Source organism: Chenopodium album, chromosome 17 (genome assembly GCF_948465745.1).
Source record: "Chenopodium album chromosome 17, dcCheAlbu1.1, whole genome shotgun sequence".
NCBI classification, from domain to species: domain Eukaryota; kingdom Viridiplantae; phylum Streptophyta; class Magnoliopsida; order Caryophyllales; family Amaranthaceae; genus Chenopodium; species Chenopodium album.
Window position 1 is genome coordinate 45,418,751 of NC_137850.1, and position 26,939 is coordinate 45,445,689.

The following is a 26,939-nucleotide window of genomic DNA, read 5'->3' on the forward strand; positions in this document are numbered from 1 at the left end:
TTCTTTCCCTACGAACATAACATGACTCCATCAAAACATACTCATATATGCCACGAGTACATGTAACTATTTTGGTAGTTACAGAAATTCTGTGGTTAAAACTGTTCCTATAATAACAACAACGAGAACAATAACAATAATACGGAGTAATGTTCCATACTAATCACATTAATCTTTCAAAAAAAAAAAAAAAAAGCACATTAATTAAAAAATCTCCGCATGATACCCGATTCACACTGAGTGAAAGGTACAAGAAATAAATACGTGTGCTTCATCTGCTACTGCTCTACGCCTCTACATTGTTCTTGTTCAAGCCTTCTCTGTTTTTTTAGAGATTAAGAATAAAGAAAACATATAAAAATGGCGATTACACTCAACAATGGATTCAAAATGCCTATTGTTGGGCTTGGAGTTTGGCGAATGGATAAGAAAGATGTCAAAGATCTCATCCTCAACGCCATTCAAATCGGTTACCGACATTTTGATTGCGCTGGTATCATCTTTCTCTCCTTTATTCTTATACAAATACCCAGATTCAATTTTTTTTTTTTTTTTTTTTGGTGGGTTTTTCAGATATTTTTATGGGGATTTTGTGGTTTATCTGTTATTATTTGATTTTTTTACTAGACAGTATTAAGTATAAATTGGTGTATGATTTAATTAAACTTAGTTGTATATGATTAGTTTAATATAAAGCAAACCCATTTAATTTATGTCTATTTTACGTGTGTTATTGGGTTGAAATATCTGTGTTGATGTTTTGTTGCAATTTGGTTGTTCAATTGTGCATGTGTATATCTGTTGCTGCAGTTTTGGGAAATAGTTGTTTCTGTATAAGTTGTTATAGGGCTGTTACAATTTACAGTTTTAGCTGAGGGTGATAATGAGCTTGTCCTGCTCGCTAGCTACCGGCTCAGCTCGGTCAAAACCCGAAATTAGTGGGCTCGAGTTAAGCCAAGATAAGCTAGGTTGAGACTTGAGACCATAATAATTAATAAATAAAGGTAGTAGGCTGAGTACCTCTTAACTCGGCGAAGAAGCTGATGAGTTGGAGTGTTTGTCTGCTTGATCAATTGTAAAGATTGAAAAGAGTAGATGAGTAATGAGTTACGGGTAACAATGGATTTTACTAAATTCTCATAAAATGTTAAAGCAGGAATATTTTAACTATAGAGAAAGTGTTTGTTTGGTTAATTGGTTGGAAGTCCTTGGAACTCACTATGGAAAGTTGAGTCTTAAGTGGTTGAGCTAGCCTGAGCATGAGTTAGAGCTATAAACTTGAGCTCGTTCAGCTTCTTATTATCCCTGATTCTTACCCGATCATGAATGGAAGCCTGAGCCTCATAGGCTCATAGCCCTCCTCAACATGTGAGGAGGGTGGTTGTTGATGTTGTTGGATTTTGTTTCTATATTGTTGTTTCTTGGTTTAGAATGACTATTTTAATTTTTAATTCCGGGGTCAGTATATTTCAAAATGTACTTATATGCAAGAGCCTTAGAACGAGTAGGAAAATAGCACTCATGTATTCATGTTTGTTACAATGTATTATTTTAAGCTTTTTGTTAAAAGGTTATGATGTGTAACTGCACAAGATTTCTTGCAGCTGATTACCAGAATGAAGCTGAGGTTGGGGAGGCACTAGCTGAAGCATTTCAAACTGGGCTTGTTAAGAGGGAGGATCTTTTCATTACAACTAAGGTTAGTCTATTTAGAAAGGGGAGTTCCTATTTTGGAAGATATCCTGATCACCAGATAACAATTACACTCATATATCATGTATGATACTGTTTCAGCTGTGGAACTCTGACCATGGACATGTACTCGAAGCCTGCAAAGACAGTTTGAAGAAACTTCGACTTGATTATTTGGATCTGTACCTAGTTCACTTTCCCGTAGCTACAAAGCATACTGGTAAAATTAATATTCTTGGCTCTTTTATGATGGATTGTGACTTTTCTACGGTTATGTTAGGGACAACAGATTGTTGAGGATCAAACTCAAATTACATTATTTGTGCAATGCTATGAGATGGATGTGGTCAAAATTCGTAGTTTCATACTAAAAGACTGCTTACACTTGAATTTATAATTTTCAAGAGCTATGGATGTCTAGGATGTCACTTGAGGACCTTATTATTGTAGCTGTAGTTAGATAAACACTCTTTAAGTCAATAGCTGTGAAATTTTTTCTGTTGTAAGTTTTCAGAAGAGTCATGTAGGAAACATATCAACTGATATATTTCCGGTGATACAAAGCTAAGTTCTTCCTGCACAATGTTCTTACAGGAGTTGGTACCACTGCAAGTGCTTTGGATAAGGATGGTGTTCTCGAGATTGACACTACCATATCCTTGGAAACCACATGGCACGCTATGGAAGATCTCGTTTCTAAGGGTTTAGCTCGCAGCATTGGTATCAGGTAACTCAAATGAAGCTACTTATAACCTCATTTGATTGTGTCTGACACAAGTAGTAGTGTGCTCTTCCTACTGCCTTACGATAAGGTCATGTTTTTTCCTTGTGTAGACATCATATTAGTTAAGTAACCCTCAAAGACGTCTTATTAGATACTTCATACTTGCATAATAACTAGGGTAATGTTTCTATTTCATTATGAAATTACAGAGTATCTGAATTTTGGCTATGCATGTCAAATTTCTCAATGTTTTTTATGATTCTTTAGAACTTCTCCTGTTGGACTTTTTTTTTTTCTTTTGAAAGACTTCTCCAGTTAGAATTTGGTGTTTTGTTGGTTATAGGAAGCTGGAAGTCTGTAAAATTTGGCAAACTTCACATAACTTTCCTGAACTGATTATAGTTTAGATCACTAATAACTGAAACTGCTTGCAGTAATTATGACGTCTTCTTGACAAGAGATTGTTTAGCGTATTCCAAAATCAAGCCTGCTGTGAACCAGATTGAAACACATCCTTACTTCCAACGTGATTCTCTGGTGAAATTCTGTCAGAAGCATGGTATCTGTGTTACCGCCCATACTCCTCTAGGAGGTGCAGCTGCTAACACTGAATGGTTTGGGACAGTATCTTGCTTGGATGATCCAGTTCTAAAGGTAGTTTCTCTCTGTTCTTATGCAGATATTGTCTTATTTCAATAGGCATCAAGCAATATTTAAAAAAATCTTATGCGTCCAGTTTCATAATGGAATCGTGTCAATATTTTCCATATTGCGGAAAGAAAGTTCTTCAAAGGCTTAGGCAGTACTTAAAAGAATTGTTTGAGACCGCTTTTTATCCCTTTTTTTCTTTTCTTTTTTTTTTTTTTCTTTTTTGTCTCCTGCAAAGAGGATTTCTAGAGTGAGTTTTATAGAATGATTTAAAGTTCCACTTTACAAAATGTCTCAACTCTCAAATACCTGGCTGCAATATTTGCAAAGACAACAACTAACTGTGAGACAAGATCATAGAATATCAGGTGTTATGTCCTTTCTTCAGGAAGGATTTGGTAAACATCAAATATAATTCACTTGTAATCTGGTTGGCTACTACTCATCTAATCCTGTTCCTTTATGATCAGGGTCTTGCGGAGAAACACAAAAAGACAGCAGCTCAGATTTCTCTCCGATGGGGGATTCAGCGCAATACAATTATAATACCAAAGTCATCCAAGCTTGATAGATTGAAGGAGAACTTTCAAGTTCTAGATTTTGAGCTGACTGAAGAAGACATGGAACAGATTAAAAGCATGGATCGTAAGTACCGGACCAATCAACCAGCCAAGTTCTGGGGAATAGATTTGTATGCATGAAGCTGAAGTGCTCAGTTACAAACAAGACTTTAGGACCTATTAAAGAGACATGTCTATGCTTAATGATTGATTCCAATTATAGTCCCTTTGTTGCTTCATGGCATGGAAGTATCATTTGTAGCTAAGATAAATAAAGAACTTTGCACATCTGTGAAACTCTGAACTTATATAGCTCATTGCTTTTGGCATGCGAATTATCATACCTGCCATCGTATGTTATTAGTGTTTTTATCAAGTTTCCTAAAAATTCACCGTGATTGACTAAAACTTGAAAAGTTGATTTTTAATCCTTTTTGCATAAGCCAAAATTTCTCTTGTTTGTAGAAACGAGGCTTTTTTCCCCCAAAAAATCTCAAAATAGTGTACATATGACATTATGACCCCCTCGGCCATTCCCCCTGTCTTAACTTAGGGATCACTTATCTACGACGAGGCAGAAAGCAATCAAAGCAGTGTAAAGTATAATGTTTCGAATCTTAACCATCTCAGTATTGCCATTTAATGTGAGCCGCAGGGCAAAAATTATACATGAAGTTCAGAATCAGTGAACAAATTTGTATACAATCAGTGAACAAATTTGTATACGCTTTTTCTCTAAATGAGAGTTACAACAGATGAATCAGACATTTTTCAGGTTATAATGTTATATGTACAAATGTAGCACCAATAACTGTCAATACACAAAGGGAATAATTGCATAGCGGTTGCTTGGATAGTTGTCAAATTTGCGTTTATACCACCGGTGTGTCTCTGCTGCTGCAAACACAAGATTAGCCATCTGCCACAAACCATTGCATTAGACCTTCTCAGCTATTACAGATATAGACACCAAGTAAAATGTCAATTGCTTTTCTATATGCATTTCATTCAAGGTAAGAGGAATTACCACAAATGCAAACATTAACCACACTGTCAGATCTAGGCCTCCGCTAGCAACCACAAGACCGGCATACATAACCTTCATGATAAATCAACCAAGAGTTACCAAGGAGAACATATGAAACATTGCAAATCTTACTTTAGTGGCTTTGTGTGTGTGTGTGTGCGTGTTGTGTGTGTGTGTGGGGGGGGGGGGGGGGGGCGGGGAGTGGAGGGGGTTGATGGAGGAGAAGAAGCATTACAATCTCAGCAAGATAATGAGGAGACGAGGCAACTTCAAACCAGTCACCATGAGGAATTCGATAATCGTTATCTTGTTCCTTCACTTCTCGAAGATTTCCCTGATATATTATCAGCAATTTCGCATTAGTATAACACTCATCACCTTCAACAGAAAGCTTGTAAACCAAACACAAGACAACTAATAGTCTAATAAGCAGAATTAAGGGTAAATGGGTTATTAATAGCATGGCAAATAATCCAAGAAATAGACTGTCCTCTAATCACTAAAACCAGAAAGCCAAGATGTCAGAAATCCCTACAGCCTACAGAATTGACCCCATAGATATAATCATAAGGCTCCCCGAAGACACATGGAGACCTGTGATGAAACTCACAGCACTGTACCTTAAAACTTACGATGGAATAAGCACTGTGACATTGGAAGAGAGAAGCATACGTGAATCATCAAAATAATTAAGCTAAGCCAATTCTGAATATTATGATCTAGTATACAGAGGACTAATGTTGTTACTATTTTTTTCCCACTTATTTAGCTAGGGAAAAACTTGCTAATTGTCATTAGAACAAATAGAATATATCAAGCAAACTACTGTAATAATGAGTTAGCAAATCTCAAATCTCTTTTTCAGGCCAGCTGGAAATTTCAAAAAGCAATACTCACAAGAATGGCATGACAACGACACTGATGAAGCCAACCACAGAAAAAAATGACTGCTCCAATCCATTGAAACCAACCAAGCTTCAGTAGAGGACTAAGAAACTCCAACCATTGAAATTCTACAGGTGGCATGTGTTCTTTTCCTTTCACAATAAATTCAGCAACTCTGTTTGCTACAAATGTAAATACTTCAGGTGCACAATTGCAGCAAAGGGACAGTGGTGCAGCCGTGTAAAAACTAAACACAAAATTACATCATGTAAGGTAAAGAGCGGTCGATTTAAAGTTAATATGAAGTAAATTAAACAGTTGTAAAGCACATTTCAATCTGTTGAACTGTAATTATAAACAACCAATGCAAAGACAATGTGTGTCTCAAGTTAATTGAATCAATCATCAATTTGTTTAACAAACATAAAAGCTAACAATGGCCTACAGAAAAACTTATCTTAGCAAAGTTACTTCCATCTACATTCTAAAGTGCAACGCAAGTCTTAACTCAGGAGAAAACTGGTCCCCAATTATTATTGAATAACAAGACCAGCTTTTTATAGTCACTCAAGTGCGGAATTAGGATATGTCATGTCAAAGGTCTTTGTATATCCTAACATCCTCATTATTGGTGGCATAAACAACTGTGCGGTTTATTAAGCCATCATATAGCTTATGCACAAACCTTGAGCACAGCTAAGAAGTAATTTACCAAAACTACAATGAAAGTCTGGGATCAGAAAAGAGGCAACTGCAGATATTAATATTAAAGACAGTTAAACAGAATTGACACAAAATGACAACTAACACATCCAGAAAATTCATCATTTACCAGGGATAGCACAGATAAGCATTCTTGTGTGTTATTCCTATTATGTATTGTACCAAGCATAAATGCATACTTATTTACTAAGCCAACAAAATCTCAGTTGAAGCAGGCAGATAAGAGTATCATGAATAAGATGGCTATTCAACTCAGGGAGCTTTGACACATTAGGTATGAGCATCTTACAAGAAACCCGTTAGATATCCGCAGATATGCATTTGGGCTGTACTGCTGTAGTTGAACACATATAGTGACTCATACAAGCGCCGCAACACTTGAAATTCCATCAAAATAAGAAGAAAGACGGATCGCCAAATTCTGAAGTTGTGCTCCAGTGAAGTTGATTGTGTTTTATAAATGGAAAAAATGTGTGAGCCTCCAGTCAAGTAACTGGCAACAGTAGAGTGAGATGTAGCTTCTGAAACCAAGGATCCAATTTTATGTGCATATTCCCAAGTTGCAAGAAGCAAAAATGTTGTCCATATTACAGCAAACACATAGAAATGAGAGAAAAATTTCTGCGGCACTGTGAGTTTCTATAAGTTACAGAAGGGCTCATGTTAGAAAGATGAATTCCATAAATAAAAGGACCAATCTATAACATAAGAAAAGAGGTTACATGCTTTCAAATAAACATATTTCATACATGCATCAAACTGAAATGGTCAAGCCAACAAATGTGATAGTAAGGATTCAACAAAACACATTGCCATATCTAGCTATGCTTGATATATACAAAACACATTGCCATATCTAGCTATGCTTGATATATACAAAACACATTGCCATTTCTAGCTATGCTTGATATCATATAGTAATTATTAATCAGAAGTTTAGAAAATCAGTTCACATTCCTCAAGCAGAAACTTCATCAAAAACCGTGATTCAAATATAAATTAGTACTCACATTAACTATTGTTTCCCATTTAAATTATGAGCTCCAACTGAGATAGGGGATCACTATTCACTTCAGGAGTTACCAATTCCAGCTCCAAAGGTAATAATCCCATCTAGGAAATGTAGCTTCATCTCCAAGACGATGATTGACCACAATAAAACCCAGGTTTTCTTCACTATCCCCTTGACATAGATGAACAACTTAATTGCATTACTCAACAGCTCCTCATTTTCTATCTATTGCCGATCCTACATCAATCAAAGTTAACCCAATTACGTGGATGTCAACTAAATTAGTTAGTAAAGTCATGTGGGGGTCATATCGGTACCCATATCCCATCAACATCATTGCCTTTGCGACTCTCTACACACGAATAACTAAAGTTCATCTAATAACATAAGCAAGTGTTCCATCAATCTCTATTTGGGGTACCCAACCCTTAAACCATGTCAAAACCCTTAAATCAAGGCAAACAAACGGGCATTTTATCAATCCAAATTAAAAGAAAAAGACAGCATCAAATTTAACTCAAACAATTGAAATCAAATAAAATTAAAAAAAAAAAAAAAAAACCCACTTGATAAATAATATCCAAAGAACATAAACCTAAAATTGTAACATTAATGATACAAAAATAAAACCCAGAACATAAACTGCTATTTCAAAGAACTAAATTCAATCAAATCCAAAATTGAAATTAAATATACAGTAATTAAAGAGAAGAAGGAAGGATTACATTGAGACGAGAAGATGAGTTGCAGATTTTGCCACGACCAGCACACACAAGAAGAATATGATGCAGAGAATTGAGATGAGAAGATGGAAATGAAACAATTAATATGGGCAAAATCCATGCTAACCATGCCATTCTTAGTAATCTTTCAATTTCTAACTCCATTTTCACCTTAAATCTCTCTGCCAAAAAAACCCAATTACAGATTGGATTACCAACAGTTTTTTGCACTGCAAGCTATCAAAAGACTCAGTTTTTGATGATTTAATGGTGGGATTAAGAAGATACTAAGCTTGGGGCAAGAGCAAATTAAGGGGTATTTTGTTTTGGATTTTTTTTAAGGGGTTCCTAAGTTAAAGCTACATGTGCTCGAGTGTGTTCTTTACTCTAGTTTTTGAGGGAATTGATTCAATGAGAGGGGAAAGGAAAACGAAAACGTATGAAAGAATAATGGTGGAGAGTGAAGAGACACTTTGTTGTGATGAGGGGGGTGTAAAGACTAAAGAGCTAGATCATTTTTGACCCGACTCAATTGGAATTTTTCGCCTAGAGACCAGAAATTTTTTTCTTCGTTCTCTACAGGCGAACCCGTCGAAATTGACTTTTTTGACAAGAAGAGAAAGGATTTCATTAATGAAAGATAGCCAAACGGCACTTACAAACAATTCCGAGGAAATCTAAAATTTCAATACAAATACAATTCACCTTAGAATTAGTTGCATCGCAGATTTGATCAACGATCGCCTTTATAAAAATCTTCATCTGAAGCAATACAATCTGTGAGTTAGCACTAATTCGGCTTGAGATCCATATATGAATAGTTGTTTGGGTGAAAAAACTCATATGGCCTTCTAGACACTTTTGGAGATTGTGAAACCCTAAATCTTCAAACTTTGACAGACGAACAAACAAATAAATTAAACCTAATAGTAGATCAAACTTCATCATAAAGATGTGATCTTTTATTGAAAGCAATTAGAAAGTTTTTTTGGGGCTTACCACCGGTAAAAATACCGATGGAAGCCCCCTACAAAAATTTACAATTGAGATCAGAAGAAAAGAGATGGAAGAGAAAGAGAGAGAAGGAGAAGATTGAAGGAAACTGATTTGGCATAAGAGTAGAGTTTGATATTTTTTATCCGATTTGGCTAGAATCTTTTAGTCAGAGAACTCACTTATGCCTAAAAGCTCAATTGTCTTGACTTATGATTAGGCCTAATTTGGGGCGTTAGATTGTTAGTGATGTTGTAAGGAATTATATTTTGGCTGAGAAAGAGTGTACATTGCAATGATTATGTAGTTGAAATTTAATCATAGGTCTTGAATGTTACTAGTATGACTTTAATCTACAAAGTTAGTAACTTTCGACAATAATTTTTGCGCATCTCAAATTGATGAATGGAAACTTTATTTAGGTACAAAGATTGTGAATTTGCTACTCCTAAATTGGAAATGGTTTAGTGGTACACTAATGATCAATTAAATGAGTTGTTAAGAACTTTAAGAGCGAACTATTTGAAAAAGTTCAAAACATGGATATATTATGTTAATTCACTAGATTTATATTGTAATTGGCCTAGACAAATGAGTTTCATGAAGCAAAATTGCCACTCATGAACCTACACACAAACACCTAAGGAAAAACCGTTAGCCAACATGACACGGGACGCCACGATAAGCTTAACACATGGGTTTGACTGACGCGATCTGATTGAAATTGGGTTGTGCCACCCCCACCCCAAAGACCCTGATACACCAATATGACCCAAGTCATTGAAGTGAACTTGAGTAAACTAATTGTCATCTAATAGAGTGAATTGATTTTGATTTATGTCAAATTCTCACTTTTTTATGGCACCATTTAATGCAATTGAAATAATTATACAAGAGTATGAAACCGTTTTCCTTAGATCGTCTAACATTTTCACCATTACAACAACCAAAAAAAAATAAAAAAAAATAAAATGAAAAAGCAATTTTGCCTTAACAAAAATAAAATAAAATTGGAAGTAATTTATACTTGTACAATAACACAATTATACAAGTAAGAAAATCCTACGGTCCTACCAAAAACAAATTGCTGCGCTTTTAGAATTACTCTTTACTCATCTTTCTCTAACTTTCTCAGCAAGGGTTTTTACTGCTGCGCTTCTTAAATGTGATAATTTTAGCAGATCATTCATTCTTTTTTTAAAGAATTTTTTGGTGAGTTTCTTCTTCTCTTCCATAATTATATGTCACTTTCTTCTGAATTTCCTTACAATTATTGGATTATTGTCATTCTTCTTGAATAATTTATTTGTGTCCTTTTCAATTTCTCTTTTTGCATGTCATTTAATGTTTTAAAATTACCCAATATTTTGTTGTATCTTTCCTACCCAAAACTAAAACGCACAAACTGAGTAATGGGGTGGTTTTATTTTGAGATTTTGTTGCCAAAAATACTAAATTTTTTTAGGGTTTTGATTTTTTTGTACTTTCATTAATCTGTTGGAGTAGAAATGCAATGTGGGTGGTTGGGTAAGATCAAGGAACATGGGTTTGAAAGAACAAAAAGAGGGAATTTTTTGGTGATTTCTATGTGATTTTACTAGAAATTTTGTTAGTAGTAGAGAATTTTTAGATTTTTTCATGTTTATTTGATGTTATTGACAATGAATTTTGTTGGACTAGTTATTTCATCTACAAAATGTTCTGTACTCTGATTAATTTTATCCGTCCCACTAATAGGGCATATTTCTATGTTGAGAGGTTGCAAGATATTAGGTTATAATTTTACCCATTCTCATCTTAATAAGATGTTATGAGTAGGTTATATAATAATGAATTTGCCATAAATTGACTGTTTAGTATCTTAATAAGATGTTTGTTGTTCTCCATGATTATATAATTATCATAAATTATCGAGTGTAATTATAGGACGGAGAAAGTAATTAATTTACGAGTAGAAGTTATTAACTTGTTATTTGTTGGTAATATCTGGTCTAGACTCTAGAGCATGATAAAGTTGACAACTTTTCCTACCAGTCAACCTATGTATGTGCTCTTTTTAACTATAGTGGAAATTGCAATTTTAAGAAAAGTAGAATTTTGGCTGGTTTCTCCATATTCGATTTAGAAGAAAAAGGAATTTTGTTGGTCATTGATTACAAAATCGTTTTTGTCCAAAGTTTGAGTTGGACTGAAATGTTTCTTCAATGAATTTTGCAAGATCCACTGTTTCACCTCACTTCCGATAGCTTTTGTAGTCTCAAAGAGGTATTTGATTGATTCATCAAGTCCAAAACAGATGCTCCCCCCTCCAAACTATCTGCTGTTCTAATAGTCCCTGTCTCCCTGATATCTGTGATCTTGTACTGAGTAATTCATCTGTTTTTTCCCTCGACTTGTTTTTTTATTCCCCTAGCGATTTAAAACAAGTACTGTCATGAATTTCTCAATGTCTATTTATCAGCGTCATGCTTTCTTTGAGCTGTTTCATAATTACACCGGTCTCCACTGATTACTAGGTCCCTGGATTCTGTACTGTGTTACCAAAAGATGTGAAGCTAATATTATGGCAGTCTAATTTAGTTGCAAGAGGTTGCTATTTAAAATAGAAAAATGAGTTAGTTGTTACAAGATTATTGTTTTTGACATCTAAGTCAAGTCAATATGTAATCTCTTTTCCGAAAAGTGTGGTCATTGCTTGTATACAGTAAGATGTTAATATGCAAGGTCGGCATATATTTAATAACATTTTTATGAAGTCATTGCTGCTTTTGCCTACCTCTATTCCTTTGTTTAATTTTCTTACCATTTCGAATCTATACAATATCCAGTGGTAGAACATAAGTTATTGTTGCTTATGCCAACTGAGGCATCAGATTAGGGATCAAGGTTGACAGCAGGTGCTCAAGAGAGTCAAGACCATATGTTAGAATTTCATCATTTAAGTGTATGTATTGTCTAACATGTTGAAGTTCTCTGTCCTGTGATAATTCGTAATGACTACCAAGTGGAAGCTAGTCTAAGATAGGTTTAAGGTTTCTTATTAGATGAGCATGAGATGTTAATTTGATGAAGAATGACCGTATCACTTTAATAAAAATGGCATGCCCAATTGAAGCATAAATTAGTAGGCTAGGAAAGAAAAAAAAAAACTCGCACACCTAGACTGTTGATGAGAGGAAATTTCTTACAGGAAAATTGGTTTCCCCATATTCTTCCATTTAGTTTATGGGGTTGACAACCATTAGATTTGGTTGACTATTTTATTTCCCTCAGGTGGAAACGATTTTCCTTTTCCAAGGAAGAATTGCTACATTTTTCTGATTTTCTCCCTAGCTCCTCCCTCCATGGCTCCATTTACTCTTTTCCCTTTTCTATGTACCTTATGTGGGAAGGAAGCTAAGAAGCAAACAATATAAATTGAAGTTTGTAACCTAATTCCATAGAGCTAACTTTCCATAGGAGTTAAATTTGGTTTAAAATATTTTCTTCTGAATTAAACACATCCCCTAGCTTGGAAATTTAACTGTTGTGCCCTCAACATAAGGGTATTTTTTTCTTCTTAAACCAATGAAATTTGGAAAACCTGGCTACACAAAGTTTTCTTCCTGATCAGTAATCTGCAACAAAATCTGGTTTCTTCCTTAAATTTGTGTAATAATGGATGTAATGGATCTTACCAAGTTACCATGAAATTTGTGTACCACATACATACAATTACAAGTAATAACTAGTTTTAGGATAACACTAATCATAACTAATACTGATTTTTGCATTCTTAAGTTTCGAGCCTTATTGTTATAACAAATGGGTGAGTGACAAGGGATAGAAATCCGAAAGCTCACTATTAGAGCCCAAAGCCATGTTTCATTCTAAAATCTTGTTTTTCAAAGTGTGGAACAAACAATAATCACACTTGCACTTAGCAATAATAATATTTATATATCATCACAAAAATATAATTAAAAAAATCAAGTTGTACGCGAGCTTTCAAGTCAAGCTAAATCTTGCTCTCATTATCTTGTGCTTGTTAAAGTTTCAAGTCAAACCAAATTGAGTTGGGTTTTGACCACACATTAATTAAATCAAGTTCGAGTGAATCGAGTCTCTCACAAGCTATACAACTCAATTAGCATACATGATTGCATGAATAATATTCCGAAAAGCCCTAAAACACATTACTTTTGAAATCTCGCGTGTATGCATATACATCTGTTGTCAAAAAAAGTGTAATTACATAAAATTTCAGACGGCGTAAAATTCATTTTATGAGGGGGAATTTTCTCCTTCTTGTACGATTGAACCAAGGCCAATCAGGCAATCATCCAAGCATTGCAAATGCATGCAACATCAAAATAGGTACTGTTCTAGTGATTATTGTGAAGCAACAAATATCGACCAAGTATTTTAGATAATAAACCCAAAAATAAAAAAAGGCTGGCTTTTTCAACCTTAGCTCAACTTGCGTGGTTGGTGAATCATGAATGCATGCTATAGTTATTTACAAATATCACCTTCTTCCTTCTTTATTCCTCATCTTCCAAAATTTGGTCAATTTATCATCAACTTCAAAGTCTCCTCTATTTCAAACTACGTTTTATGTGACAAATCAAACTTGCACCCGCGTTACGATAAAATGTTACTCCATATAAATATACCTCACTTTCTTAAATTTGATAGCAAATATTGTTGACCTTTTTACTAAAAAAAAGAAAGAAAAAAGAGATACTAAGCATTACAAGTCTTACAAAAACATACTTGTGCTTGTTTGATTATTATGGAAGGAAATGGTGAATGTGTTAAGCCTACGAAGATAACACTTATCGAAACCCGTTGTGTCAAGGTTGAAGCTAAAGACTTCAAATCTATGGTACAAAGTCTTACGGGAGTCAACTCGTCTGTTGCATGGATAGGAAATACTTCTCTTCAAAAAGAGAGGAAGCGTAGTTCACCACCACCAGTGCAACCACAACAACAACAACCACGTGTGGCGGCTACTTCACGAGCCGGAGAGGGCGGAGGTGTATGCCTTGGAGGCAATGCTAACGTTGGTTATAATTTTGAGAATAATGGTGGTGGTGGTGTTTCTAACGTTGATCTTGATGAGATGTTACAAGGTTTGCCTCTTATGGAAGAGTACCACTTGCAAAATTGGTCATGGGATAACGGTAAATAGTAGCTAAAGTTCATTCATATCCGTAATATTCTTTTTAGCGAAACATGAAACAAAATTTAAAATGTCATGTATCCTTAGCTCCTTGAATTAGTCAACTAAAAAAAAATTTAGATTATTTACCTATTTCATTGATGTTTTTTTTGTCAAAAATTAAATGGCCAAACGGGCTACAATGTACTAATACTTTATATGTACTAATAATCGCCTAATTGGCTTCAATACATATGCTTATTAATCGGTTTAGTCGTGCGTTGATCCATCGTTTAAATTCTCGCACTGCTTTCCAGCTTTCCTTATAAAGTTTGTCACAAAATACTTCCATCACTTTTATCTGTAAACAGTAAACAACATGAACTTTTGTTTTTTACTTCCTTCGTTTTTATTTATTTGCATTGTAAGTTGCAAGACTTGTAACACAAATTTATAGTACGTATTTTAATATATATCTAAATTATATAATGTAAATGGATAAATTATTCAAAAGAATTTTTACACATAATGTTTACTTCTTCTCTAATCTTTGTGTTAAATTATTATGCCTCATTTATCTTCACTAATAAGCTCCTAAAAATGCAAGTCTAAAAAGTGTGTTGCAAATATAAAGAAGTATGTTATCCTATCACTTAATGTCATTGAAAATTAAGTTTACAATAATTTTTTAGAAAATAATTAAAGATATTTTACAAAAAAAAAAAAAAAAAAAAAAAAAAAAAAAAAAAAAAAAAATCTATTTTGAAAAGGATAATGAGTCTAGAGTGAGTCTTGGAATAATAGTGAATTTGGAGAAAATCTTGTATAAATAAGAATAATAAAAAAAGTTGAAAAGTTAGTGGAAAACTGATGTGGCAGATTGAGTCTGAAGTAAGAATGACAATGGATATGGACCCGACCTGGATTCGTGGATCCAAATCCATTTTTGCACGGATATGGGTCTTCAAATTTTGGACTCGGCGGATCTGATCAGATTTGAGTCATATTGAAAAAAACGAATCTAGATCTCCGAACCCGATCCGTTTAACCGTTTTATAATCTCTTTAAAAAAACTAAAATTGTTTGTTTTTTTATCTACTCCGTATAATGTTGATGATGTTAGTATATAGTGATGAAGATTATCCCTTTCGGGAGATGAATTTTAAATGCTCATATCGGATACATCATCATTGTTTTTTCACTTGCTCATTTGTAACATCATATTTTATTATTGTTTGTAAAGTGTTTGTTTTTTCAAATGAGAAGTATATAAGTTGGTTGCTTTAATTTGTATTTTTGAATTAGTTGTATAACTTTAATTAAGGTATGGAAATTTGTAACATCATCATTGTTTTTTTAATTAAGGTATTAAGTTTGAATTAGTTGTTATATAAGTTGGTTGCTTTTATGTAGGGTCTATTTTGGACCCGAACCCGTTTTATTTTTTAGACCCGACTGATCCAAGGTAGAAAAACGGATTTAAATTCGAGTTTATCTGTACCCAATTTAAATCCGACCTGTTGACATCCCTAATCTGAACTCTGGAGTCTAGGTCCGAGTTTGGGGATAAACTTACCCTTAGCTATCTCACACAAATCCACACGTACTACCAATATGAGTATGGAGTACTATAGAGTGTTTATTTTAGCGCCAAACTTTTAATACGAAAAAATACTTTAAACTAGACATTTTCAATTCAGTCTCATTTTTTCGTTTCAAAATCGCCACCACTAACAAAAAAAAACATTACAAACTTGTGTCATAAGAAAACAAAAGAAACATTACAACCATCATATTCTCGTTTTCTCTCTCCTAAACCAGCACCAGAGAGGTCGGCCATGGCTTCTTCGGAGGTGGAAGAACAACAACAACAACCACAACCTCAAGAACAATCTACAGATAAACCTGCTCCTGAAAGTGTTTTTTACAAAACCAAGACAATCGATTATTTCGGTCGTTCTACTCCTATTATTCTTCAAAACAACAATGGCCCTTGTCTGCTCATTGCTTTATGTAATTTCTCTTTCTCTCTCCTCATTTATAGAGTTTCGTGTTTTTCTTGATTGTGTTTGTCTTTTTTTGTTGATTGATTTGATTTCTTGAATCAATTTCGATTGAAGACTTGTGTGGTTTTCGCCGGAAGCCTAAAGTAGTTTTCTGATCTGAAATGCTTGTTTTGGAAGTTGTTTGTTGTTTTGAATCGTTTATTTCTGAGTTTGTAATGAGGTTTTGCTGTTCTTTGGCTCTGGATTAAGGAATTTTTGCGGCTGATTGACTTGTGTAATAACGACGTTTTATTTGTTTTTCCGTGTCAATGTATGAATTGCTTGTTTTTGGATGTGGATTGTGTCGTAAGTTTGAATTGGCGGAATTTAGTTGATTGAGTGAGAATCTTGATGATTGTTAGAAAACTGGCGTAGAAAGTTGATGGAAGAATTTGATGTGGAACGAGTTTCTTTAATGTGGAAGATACTGATGATTATGTCAATATTTAAATTGGTTTTGAATTTAGTTTATAATTGTGTTTATTGAATGTAAATTACCTTAATTAATGCATTCTATTGAAATAATAATATGTACTTGCTGAAATTTATGGAAAATATCGAGGATATTTGCTGGTATATGCTCGTATATGTAACTGCCAATGCAATCTTTGAGGAGACGGCTTACGTAGGTAATGTACTTCTGTTGAAGAATAAATTGAATTTGACTGCTGATGTAAGCGAAGTTTCACAAGAGAAGCTACTTTCATAAGTTGTTGAGAGATTGCTCGATTCAGACAGCAGTAACAATGTAAATTTCATGTCTATATGATGTCAAAATCACTTTTGCATTTCATATTTGTTGGTAGTTATAACTAACTCGATGGGTTGCAGAATAAAGATGCAGGATATGTTGAAAACCAACAACAAAATATTTCTGATGTGATAAAGTTGCTGCCACGGCTTACGACTAGCATTGATGTAAATATCAATTTCAACAGGTCTGATTTTTATTCTTTTTTTCAAGTTTCACATGGTAGTGTTTGCCCTTGGGTTTTCTTCCTCTCCAATTTAACTTAACTGGCCTGCATTTCACAGGATTGATGCTTTTGAGTTTACTGAGGGTGCAATATGTAATCTTCTGGGTATCCCATTGTGTCATGGTTGGTTAGCTGATCCTCAGGTATGCTTCTCTTATTTTGGATATTTTGCATACCTTTTTCTTTTTGTAAAGTTGGTATTGTAAATGTGTGAATTCCTTTTTGTCCATTAGTGATTGTCATGTATGATATTCTGAGTTGTTCGGATAGAGTTGACAATTTTCTTAAAATCAAAATATATTATGATTAGATTTCCAAATATATTCCACTTAATAAGATGGTGGAAAAAGTTTGGGAAGTAACACTACTTTCGGATGGAGTATTAATTTATTTTCTTTTTATGAATGGCTTCTAGGATCATGAGACTGCTCAAGCAATTGGATCCAAATCCTATAACAGACTTATGTGTGATCTTGTTTCCTTGGAAACATGGAAAATGGCGAATATGAGCAAGGATAAATCTGATCAGGACGGCATTGATTTTTCTGTTGCAACTACTGCAGCCGATGTGTTGAAATCTTTTGATGAGAAGGTGCATAAGTCACCTATTAATTCTACTTATGAAGGACAGAGCACCAGTGGACCATTAGATGTAGAGCCTTCTGTATCAGGCAGTGTTGTGCATGGACAATATGACAGAAATTTACCTATATCTGAAGAGAAGGCTCTTTTTCTTTCCTTGGCTGAAGATAGGGAAAAAGTTCAAGACAAATTATTTCCTGCTCAACTTGGAGAAGTTTCCTTGTCAAATGATTTAGCAGAATGCAGGCTTGACACATCGTTTCTGAGTGAACCTACTCCACTAAAAGATACATTAAATGATCAAGAAGCTGAAAGCTGGTCTACTCCTGTAATAGATACTGAGGGGTCGCATAAACTATCTTCAGAGCAAACTTCAAGTCAAATTGCATGTCATGCTGATGGAAGTGAACCAATATATGAAGGGGAGGAGTGTATACTGGATCCAAGTAAAACACTGTGTGAAGATCAAGAACCTGTCTATGAAGGCGAGGTGGTTTTGGCTGAACAGGCTGACAAGGGAGTTAAAGATGCCTGTGATGTGGGGCATGGAATATCACTTAGACAGGGTACATGTAATTTGAATTTAGCAAGTTTCTTATTTATATATTAATTATCAATTTCCATGCTGGTGCTATACATAAAGCTATTTTTCTCCACTTGTAAAGTTGTGTAATTATTTTTTCTCCATTTCAGGGGAACTTATTGACAACTTCTTGAAAAGCAATGCCAGCCAGCTGACTTCTTATGGGTATAATACATGTTTTAGTTGTTGATTTACTCATCTTCTTTTGGGAGTAAAGTTACTTCTTTCCTTATGCCAGCTTGTTTTGTTTTTTTGGTACAGCTTATTGTGCTTGCAAACAGGTCTCGACGACCATGAGCTTCGTGTTTTCTTTCGGAATAATCACTTCAGCACAATTCTTAAGGTTTGTGTGTATATGTATTTCTACACATAGTGTGATTTTCTGCTTAATTGTCCTTAGCCTTTTCATTGTCAGATAATTATTCTGTTGTTGCAGCTGGATGGTGAACTCTATGTTTTAACCACAGATCAAGGATACATGAATCAGCCTGACTTAGTATGGGAAAAATTGAATGAGGTAACAAAATGTTTTTTCTTCTAATGATCGGCTTTAATTCTTTTTGTTATTGCTTCCTCTGTTTCTGTTGTTTCATCTGGATTCTTACTTTAACCATCTTTTCTGATATAAATGTAAAGTTTGAATTATACTCTCAGAACGTTAACTTTTTATAATTTTACCAAAAGGTACTTTTGAGATACAAGTTGTGCATCGGCAAGTATGGAACACGTAATGATGCAATAATAATTAAATAAAAAAAGAATATAGGAAGTAATACTTGTGGATAAACCTGAATATATAATTTTCAAGTGCTTATGGTCGTGAGTTGTGTGTTGGGGTTTGAGTGTGTCAGCCTTATGTAGCCCTAGCTCTGGTCCATGAAATTGCTAATTGCTAATTGCTGTTTCATTTAATTTACAACTTTTTAGTAAGTAGCAGGTAGAATACTATTTATTAAATGATCATGTGTTTATCTTTGAGGCTTTGACTACCAAGAGCCAAGATGTGATGGATTTTAATTCAATGCAGGCAACTATGCATGGAGATACAGTGTTCATGACTAGTGATTTCAAGGAATATAGGCTGGAAAGCAGTTCCAATGACTTAGCAGATCTGTCTGCAGAAATTGTTAGGTTGTCACTAGCAAGAAAGCCCATAGATTGCCCTTTTCCTGAATTGATGATAACCACTCCCATTACGTTTGGAGATGTGGAGCTCCCCCAACTTGGGCGTTGGGGGAATCTTGAAGACACCCTTAGATTCATTCTCTTAAAGTCTTCTCCGAGAAATATATTGGAATGGAGAAGGGTAAATAAGAATTGGATGTCTTATCTTAGTAATGAGAAGTTCATAAGAAGTCATATGGAAGTATGGGAGGAAAAACTTATAGTTTTTGCCATTGATGATGATACTGTAGCTGCCCTGACTTTTCCCAAACTAGAGTACTATTCTGCCTTAGTAGTACCTTCTCCCATAAAGGAAAAATGCGGCTCTAAGGGGGGTTGTTTTAAAGTTACATCAACCGTTGATGGATTAGTTTTACTACAATATGCTCCAACAGTTTATTCTCGTTCTGATACAGCCTTACTGTTATGGAATCCTACTTTGAATAGGTTTAGGATTCTTCCTACGTTGAGTATCTTTGAGGAAGAGAAGGTGAAAGAGGTTAAGGTTGATATATGTGACATTGTGGTGATGTATGATGATGTCTCTGGCAACTATTATTTAGTTGCCAGAGTATTTTCTGAGATGAATGAGAGTAAGGGTTTGAATATATATCTGCTGCAATTGAATGCAAGCCTTGAAGTCTGGACTAAGTCTTCTTGCAACCATATCTATAATGATTGTACTTTTCGAGGTGTTGAAGGTGTCATATTAAAGAAAAAATTGTTGTGCTGGTTGGTGGTATTACATTCCACACCTTATATTGAGGTTTTTGATTTATCAGTCCAAAAGATGATAAAATCAATCAAGTTCCCTGATGCAAACTTTTTTGATTTTTGGTTCGATGTGCATACTTGTTTGTATGTCTTTGAGGATAAGTTGAGGCTGTGCTTTCACGACAATGTTTATGAGAAAGATGGAGAAGAATGGGATGCTTTATTCGGTTCAGAAGATTACCAGGTCCTCCGAAGATTTGGGTCACCACCTCTTGGTCCAGTAAATGGCAGCCAATATTATCTGTTTATAGGATGGTTTTTTGCTTGGTATGACACTGAGAAACGTACAGTTAAAAGGATCGAATTTCCAGAGAATCCTAACCGCGTACTGGGCAAGGGTAATACGAAGACCACTTCTCTTGAACCATCTATGATGGCATATATGATGTCATTGATATGTCAGCAAACATTGATTCCCCCTAGCCTGACTTGATTTTGTAAACAGATGTAATCTGTATACTGTTAACTCTTACTATGTTAGACCCTCTCCTTTGACATTTTGTAACTAGATATAACTTGAATACAGTCAACTCTTATTCTTGTTTTGAAGATTTTTAAAAGTGAGTTCTATGTTTCTACTGTTTATTATTTATTCATCACCATAGGATAAAATTATCCTATAATACAAAATATTCTCAATAATATTTGATTTCTGCTATTCCGTGATATCTGCCTGAATCCAGTAACTATGCAAAATTTATCTCAATAATATTCGATTTCATATTTATCATTAAGCTGTACTGCACCCCTGTCTCTCTCTCTGAACCTTATTCTGCAGTTGTTTACTCTGCCTGTCTCAACCTCAATCTCAATCAAATAACAATTTAGATCTTCACTCTCACTTCAATGGTGTTTTGGTTGTTGAAAGTTTCAACGGCGATTAATACGACCCTTCTTTGAAATGATCAAGTTTATAGAAATGTCGACTACTGCTCTAATTCCATAGAAATGGTGACTTTCTCACTCATCATTTTGTTATCAGATTAAGTGTTAATTTTGCCTGATGTTTTGAATTTTTGCTTTTTGAGATTCAAAATTTTAAAGTCATGTTTTGGGTCTTATTAACTACACTCTCACAAAGAGAATTAATCGACAGGCTTGTGATTGTTCATACTTAGCACTTGTTGTAAAGAATAGAGAAAAGCTTGATTAGTATTATTGATTGACAGAGTATTTATATACAAGTCTTAAGTGACCACTATAGAACAATAAGTCAACGTACTACCTTAAATAAAGAGATTACAAAGTTAGACTATACTATACATGACACTAAAATAAATTAGAATAATATATATACTAAAATAGGTGATTGTGATTGATCATAATCAATCATGCTCATTCATCAAGGCTGCAATTTAGGAGATGATTTCTCCTTAACTGCTATCTATGATATCTTTCCTTCAATACTTGTTTCACTAAGCTTATTGTTGTATTAGTGCATTATATCTCTATATATGGCTATATGGGTGTTATATTTTACTAGTGAGTAAAGGTTTGTCTCAAAACTCTGAAATGTAGAAGTTAGCTTTTCAGCATTGTATTGAAGCCGTAATGTTCATCACTTTTATTTTAGTTTTCTCCCTGTTTTTTTGGAGTATATTGTTATTTTTTATACTGTGGTATAGATTGATCCAAGCCATCATTATGGGAATAACTTGCATCGTTATTATTATGAATGGTGTAAAGCAAATTCAGGTCAACCATTTTGTTAATGGTAAGCATCTAACTCTGGAATGTTCTATTATATAGTGCCTTTTTTGGACATTAGATTTGGGATTGTGTTCTTTTGGGATACTTTTATACATGATTGTTAGTTGTGCATTGTTGCTCTGTGACATGTTATGATCCAATTGGAATACAATCTATAACTTTATATAGACATCGCATCTCATTGGGTCTAGTGAGGGGCTGATGTGTGAGTTTAAGGGTTCAGTTCTTTTGTTCTGATTTCTGAATGGCTTACTCTGTTATTGGAATTTGCATTTGTTTGTCTATATTAAAAAATGATATGAGTTTGAAGTTTTGAACACTTTTTTGCTGCTAGATAAGGGAAGACTATTGTTTCCTTAGGGATTGCATTTGGTGGTTGTTTCTGTTTACATAATTACATGTATTGCTAAAACAGTGCTGTTAAATTTAATGCCTTTAATACCTGAATAAAGATGAGTTAGGAATTATGGATCTTGTTTTCTGCTTAGGTAGATATGAACCTGGTGCAAAGTATTTTATCTTAGTGCTGTAATTAATGACGTTGTTGAGGGTTTGGATGTTAAGATTGTTATCCTATTTCAATTTTACAGGTGCATTGGAAGGGGATGATTGAAGGGGAGTGTGAATTTGTTAAAAGCTTGCCGATTTATGTGTTTGGGCCCTAATTTGGAGGTATATCATATGCCATTCTGATTGTAGAACTGATCTCATTAGCTTTTTTTTTTTCCAAGTTCTTGCATGAATTTTACTCTTTTTTCACTTCACTGATGGATGCTGCTATACACCTAATGGATAGTTTGTTTATTATCACTTCTATTGCTTCAGTAAGAAATTTAAATATTTAGCATTTGTTTTCAGTCCATTGACAGCAACTTTGAGAATCAATAACCCTGTCTTACCCTTCTAATAGAATGGAAAGTAATTTTGTGTTGTCAAATAGAAATTGATATATGCATATCAATCAATTTTTGCACCTGAATGTTGTATGGCTCTTGAGGTTGGGCCTAAACATGGGCACGGGCCGTGCCCGTGCCGCCGCGGGCCGTGCCTGGCCGTGCCGGGGTGGTGACCGTGCCGTGCCGGTTCTACGGCGGGCCGTGCCGTGCCGTGCCGCGGGCCAAACCGTGCCTCTTGATATTTTTTTTTTTTTTTTTTTAAAAAAAAAATGTTAAAAAAAAACGAATTAAAAATAAAAATGCATATAAAAAAAAAAAATACGAGTGCGATAATCCGAAAACATAAAAAATTGAAGAATAACTTATTTTATTATATGACGGTAGCCGGTACGAATGTACGATAATTCAATAATACAAAATTACAAAATAAGTAATGATAATTAAAAATCGTACAATAGTGTATGAATATTGAATAACTTCATTTATTATACGGAATACGAAGTTCGATAATACAAAAAGAATACAATATTGTATAATGTAAATATGTAATCATGTAATTATTATTGGTCGTCTTCGTCTTCGCCTTCGTCTTCATCTTCGTCTTCGTCTCCTAGAGGTTCAAGGTCATCCGCCAATTGAGTGGATTGAGAAGTATGAGAACTAAAAGAAGTCGACGTTCCTTCATCGTCGTCGTTTTGTGCATAAGTACGATCTTGAGAACGTGTTTCGGCATCCAACCAATCCTTGAAGCAAACACACATTTCAAGTGTTTCGGGTTTTAGTCTTGTTCTTCTATCGTCTAGAACTCTTCCCGACGCACTAAAAGCTCTTTCGGAAGCAACGGAGGAGACTTGGATAGCAAAAATATCACGAGCCATTGCCGACAAAATTGGATGTTTCACGGCTTGTGATTTCCACCAATCGAGGATGTCGAGGCCAAACTTCTCTTCGTCGTCCATGCCTTTCATGAAGTCGTAACTTAAGTACATTTGCAACTCCGAAACATCGCTTTGTGTTCTCCTAGATGATGATGATTCTGTACCTGAATACTTAGACATCAAGTTAGCAGCTTGTGCAAATAAACCTTTGGCCCGTTTACTTACATTTTTGGATGTTTGAGAAGGGGCAAATCGAGACACGGTTCCATATTTACTTTCATAAACATTATATAAATTAAAAAACTCATCCGTCACCTTATTTTTAAAAGTTTCAACATCATCTTCAAAATTCATGTTACTATAATAAATATCAATTAATAAAAAGGTGCCAACATATTTTTGTCTAGGATCTAAAATAGAAGCAAAAATATAAATCTTAGGAATATCGGTGTAATATTTACGCCATTTATCCTCCATGGATGGAAGATATCCACGATAAACGTGTTGTGATCGGTGTTCCGCAAAAAGTTGTGCAAGTAAACATGCATTGCTAAGAAAAGAATGAGCACAAGGATTATATACAGAAGAAAAACAATGTGTCATACCATATAGTAATTGTAAAAACTGCATATATTTTTCACAATTAGCCCAATCATCTTCAAGTAAAGCATTTTGTGGATATTTCATATTATAAAAAAGTGTTAAATGAACCTTGTACTCGATTGCCCGACTCAACATTTCATAGGTGGAGTTCCACCTAGTTGGACAATCCGGTGCTATTTTTATGGTTTTTATCCGTTGTTGCCTGCAAAAACCTTTCCATTCTTGATATCTCATGTTAGAGCTATTAATAGTGCAAATAGCATTCCTTATTTTGTGATAAAATGGACCAATTGCTTGTGTTCCATCCTTCACACACAAGTTAAGAACATGACAAATGCATCTAACATGAAGTGTTTCTCCATCTAATACTAAATCGATTAATTGGGGTTTAACCAAATTCGCACTATATGTCATAGAAGTTGCGTTATCGAAAGTCATAGACATGATTTTATCCCTAAGAATATATGCATCAATAGCTTCCATTAAATGATGTGAAATGTTAAGACCGGTATGAGGGTATTCAAGCATTTTGAAATGAATGATGCGTTTTTGTAACATCCACTCATTATCTAACCAATGACAAGTAACACATAAATAGTGAAGTCCGTACCCACCATCCCATGCATCGGCGGTTAAAGAAACTCTACAAGGAAGATTAGCTAATTCATTTACTAATTTCAATTTGTACTCTAGATAAGTCTTCATGGCAGCAGATCGAACGGTTTTTCGGGACATTTTTTTGTGTTTTGGTTGTAGTGCTCGGTTAATATAGTTGTTGAAGGCATCATTTTCGGCGAAAAGAAAAGGTTGTTCTGCATGTACAAGCATTCTCCCAAGTTCATCCCTATCTCTCTCGTAATTGTAAATGAAACCTTGTGGATGGAATTGAGAAATTTTAGGTTGGGTTGGATCACTAGATGGTCCACCACATTTTTTTGTATGCCTAGTAAGGTGTCCCGTCCCTCCCTTGGTATCGGCCGAGAAAATTTTACCACAAGTCCGACACTTGCATTTTTTTCCATCTTTACTTAATTGATAATGTACCCAACATCCACTCTTTCTTTTGGTTTGAGCAAAATCCTCTTCGGTACACCACTCTAATATGTTAGGATTATGGGTGGATGGTTCACTCGACCCGGAAGCTTGTGTTTGGCTACCTTGGGAAGGAGGAGGAGGAGGAAAAGGAAATTCATATTGTTGAAATTGGGTTTGTTGAAATTGGGTCCAAGGAGCCATATCATCCATTTGTTCTTGCCCTCCCGTGTTTTGGGGATGAAAGAAAGGGGTGGAAGTGTTTGGAAAGGGCATGTTAGGAGAGGGAAAGGGCATGTTAGGGGGGGCATAGACATTGAAGTGTTTGGGTTTGGTGATTCCCTACGTGTTGACTTGGCTTTTCTAGAGGAGGAGGAAACGTTCGGGTTTGATGCCATGATTAATTAATAATAATAACACAACTAACAATAACAAAGTAACAATTAACAACAATGAGATCAATGAGAATTAATTAGTAAGTAGTTTTTATATAAATTAAATTTTCAAAAATAATTATAATAATAGTAGATTACTTGGATCAATGAGATCCCAGGTAGGAGAGGTTAGGAGCGACGTTGTCCAGAGCCCAAATCCCGCCTTAGACAGATTTCAACAATCCAAATAACCCACAATTAAAATAGAAAGTAGTTTTTATATAATTAAGTAGTTCCAATAATAATAATAATAATAATAATAATAATAATAATGATAATAAATTAATAATAATAACAATAATAGTAACAATAACAATAACAATAACAAATTAAAATAAAGTTGAGTTAGATCTTACAATGACGCTTCAATGCTTTCCCAAATTTATAATTTCCCGAATTTTTAATTTCCCGAATGTAAATATAACAATTTTTTTTTTTTTTTTTTTGGTAGTAGACTAGTACAAGTAATAATAGTAAAAATGTAAAATTTATAAGAGAGTAGGAATTTTTTTTTTCTTTTCACAAAAGAGAGGAAGATTGTATGTTTTTTAGGAATTTGAGAATTGAGAATTTGGGAGTAAGAAAATTAGAGAATAAGAGAGAAGAGATGAGTTGATGAATTGTGAAAATTTTGGAGGAAAATATGAGGTATTTATAGGGGATTTGGGTGGGAAATGGGGTGGAAAATATGGCCGTTTATAGCTGTTGGAAAACGGCCATATTCCAACGGCTAGTGGCACGGGCCGTGCCGTGCCGGGCCGTGCCTGGCCGTTCCTGGCCGTGCCACGTGCCGTGCCGGCGGGTCGTGCCGCCCGCCGTGCCACGGGCTGTGCCCGTGCCGGTCCCAAAAAAGTTGTTCACGGCACGGCCCACGGCACGCCGGCGTGCCGCCGTGCCGTGCCGTGCCGGCCACCGTGCCCGTGCCGGGCCGTGCCGGAGTCGTGCCGGGCCCGTGCCGGCACGGCCCGTGCCCATCTTTAGTTGGGCCCATGTGGCAAAGACCAAATATAATCTGCTTAATTTTTAAAAGTAATTTACTTGCAGTGGATTTGGCTTTGGTAATGATTGTCTAATGTTATAATTTCATTTTCTTGCTTTGTTAAATCTTTTGAGGTTTGATCTTATCAGTTTA

At 34.8% G+C, this 26,939-nt stretch overlaps 3 protein-coding genes across 4 annotated transcripts; 2 read left to right on the forward strand and 1 right to left on the reverse strand.

Annotated features, from left to right (window-relative positions):
- The first annotated feature begins 207 nt into the window (after positions 1-207).
- Positions 208-4,000, forward strand: LOC145589898 (NADP-dependent D-sorbitol-6-phosphate dehydrogenase-like). The gene is made up of 6 exons (XM_081646598.1): positions 208-493; positions 1,605-1,699; positions 1,795-1,912; positions 2,287-2,419; positions 2,851-3,070; positions 3,535-4,000. Exons 1-6 carry the CDS (start codon positions 361-363, stop codon positions 3,763-3,765), a joined length of 930 nt encoding a protein of 309 aa, XP_081502724.1. The 5' UTR covers positions 208-360; the 3' UTR covers positions 3,766-4,000.
- Positions 4,001-4,240: 240 nt separating this feature from the next.
- On the reverse strand, positions 4,241-8,494 carry LOC145588188 (polyprenal reductase 2-like). The gene is made up of 6 exons (XM_081644834.1): positions 7,997-8,494; positions 6,549-6,898; positions 5,549-5,783; positions 4,887-4,985; positions 4,652-4,723; positions 4,241-4,543 (listed from the first exon to the last, which is right to left on the reverse strand). Exons 1-6 carry the CDS (start codon positions 8,156-8,158, stop codon positions 4,439-4,441), a joined length of 1,023 nt encoding a protein of 340 aa, XP_081500960.1. The 5' UTR covers positions 8,159-8,494; the 3' UTR covers positions 4,241-4,438.
- Positions 8,495-15,886: 7,392 nt separating this feature from the next.
- Positions 15,887-20,738, forward strand: LOC145588189 (uncharacterized). Of its 2 annotated transcripts, XM_081644836.1 has the most exons (9): positions 15,887-16,142; positions 16,804-16,922; positions 17,006-17,112; positions 17,210-17,294; positions 17,567-18,299; positions 18,427-18,481; positions 18,578-18,659; positions 18,753-18,833; positions 19,344-20,738. In XM_081644836.1, the coding sequence occupies exons 5-9, from the start codon at positions 17,615-17,617 to the stop codon at positions 20,685-20,687; spliced, it is 2,247 nt and encodes a 748-aa protein (XP_081500962.1). In that variant the 5' UTR covers positions 15,887-16,142; positions 16,804-16,922; positions 17,006-17,112; positions 17,210-17,294; positions 17,567-17,614; the 3' UTR covers positions 20,688-20,738. The 2 variants fall into 2 exon arrangements, with proteins under 2 accessions (XP_081500962.1, XP_081500961.1); XM_081644835.1 differs by having other exon boundaries at positions 15,887-16,922.
- Positions 20,739-26,939: the final 6,201 nt, after the last annotated feature.

What these genes read in the sequence shown, in the direction of transcription:
- LOC145589898 (XM_081646598.1), top strand. Translation starts at nt 361, where the DNA reads ATGGCGATTACACTCAACAATGGATTCAAAATGCCTATTGTTGGGCTT. An exon ending in ATCTTTTCATTACAACTAAG is followed by an intron (nt 1,700 to 1,794) that starts GTTAGTCTATTT and finishes ATACTGTTTCAG; the next exon opens with CTGTGGAACTCTGACCATGG. An exon ending in GCTCGCAGCATTGGTATCAG is followed by an intron (nt 2,420 to 2,850) that starts GTAACTCAAATG and finishes AACTGCTTGCAG; the next exon opens with TAATTATGACGTCTTCTTGA.
- LOC145588188 (XM_081644834.1), bottom strand. Translation starts at nt 8,158, where the DNA reads ATGGAGTTAGAAATTGAAAGATTACTAAGAATGGCATGGTTAGCATGG. An exon ending in GGATATCTAACGGGTTTCTT is followed by an intron (nt 5,784 to 6,548) that starts GTAAGATGCTCA and finishes TTTTGTGTTTAG; the next exon opens with TTTTTACACGGCTGCACCAC. An exon ending in GTCGTTGTCATGCCATTCTT is followed by an intron (nt 4,986 to 5,548) that starts GTGAGTATTGCT and finishes ATAATATATCAG; the next exon opens with GGAAATCTTCGAGAAGTGAA.
- LOC145588189 (XM_081644835.1), top strand. Translation starts at nt 17,615, where the DNA reads ATGTGTGATCTTGTTTCCTTGGAAACATGGAAAATGGCGAATATGAGC. An exon ending in TGGAATATCACTTAGACAGG is followed by an intron (nt 18,300 to 18,426) that starts GTACATGTAATT and finishes TCTCCATTTCAG; the next exon opens with GGGAACTTATTGACAACTTC. An exon ending in AGCCAGCTGACTTCTTATGG is followed by an intron (nt 18,482 to 18,577) that starts GTATAATACATG and finishes TTTTTGGTACAG; the next exon opens with CTTATTGTGCTTGCAAACAG.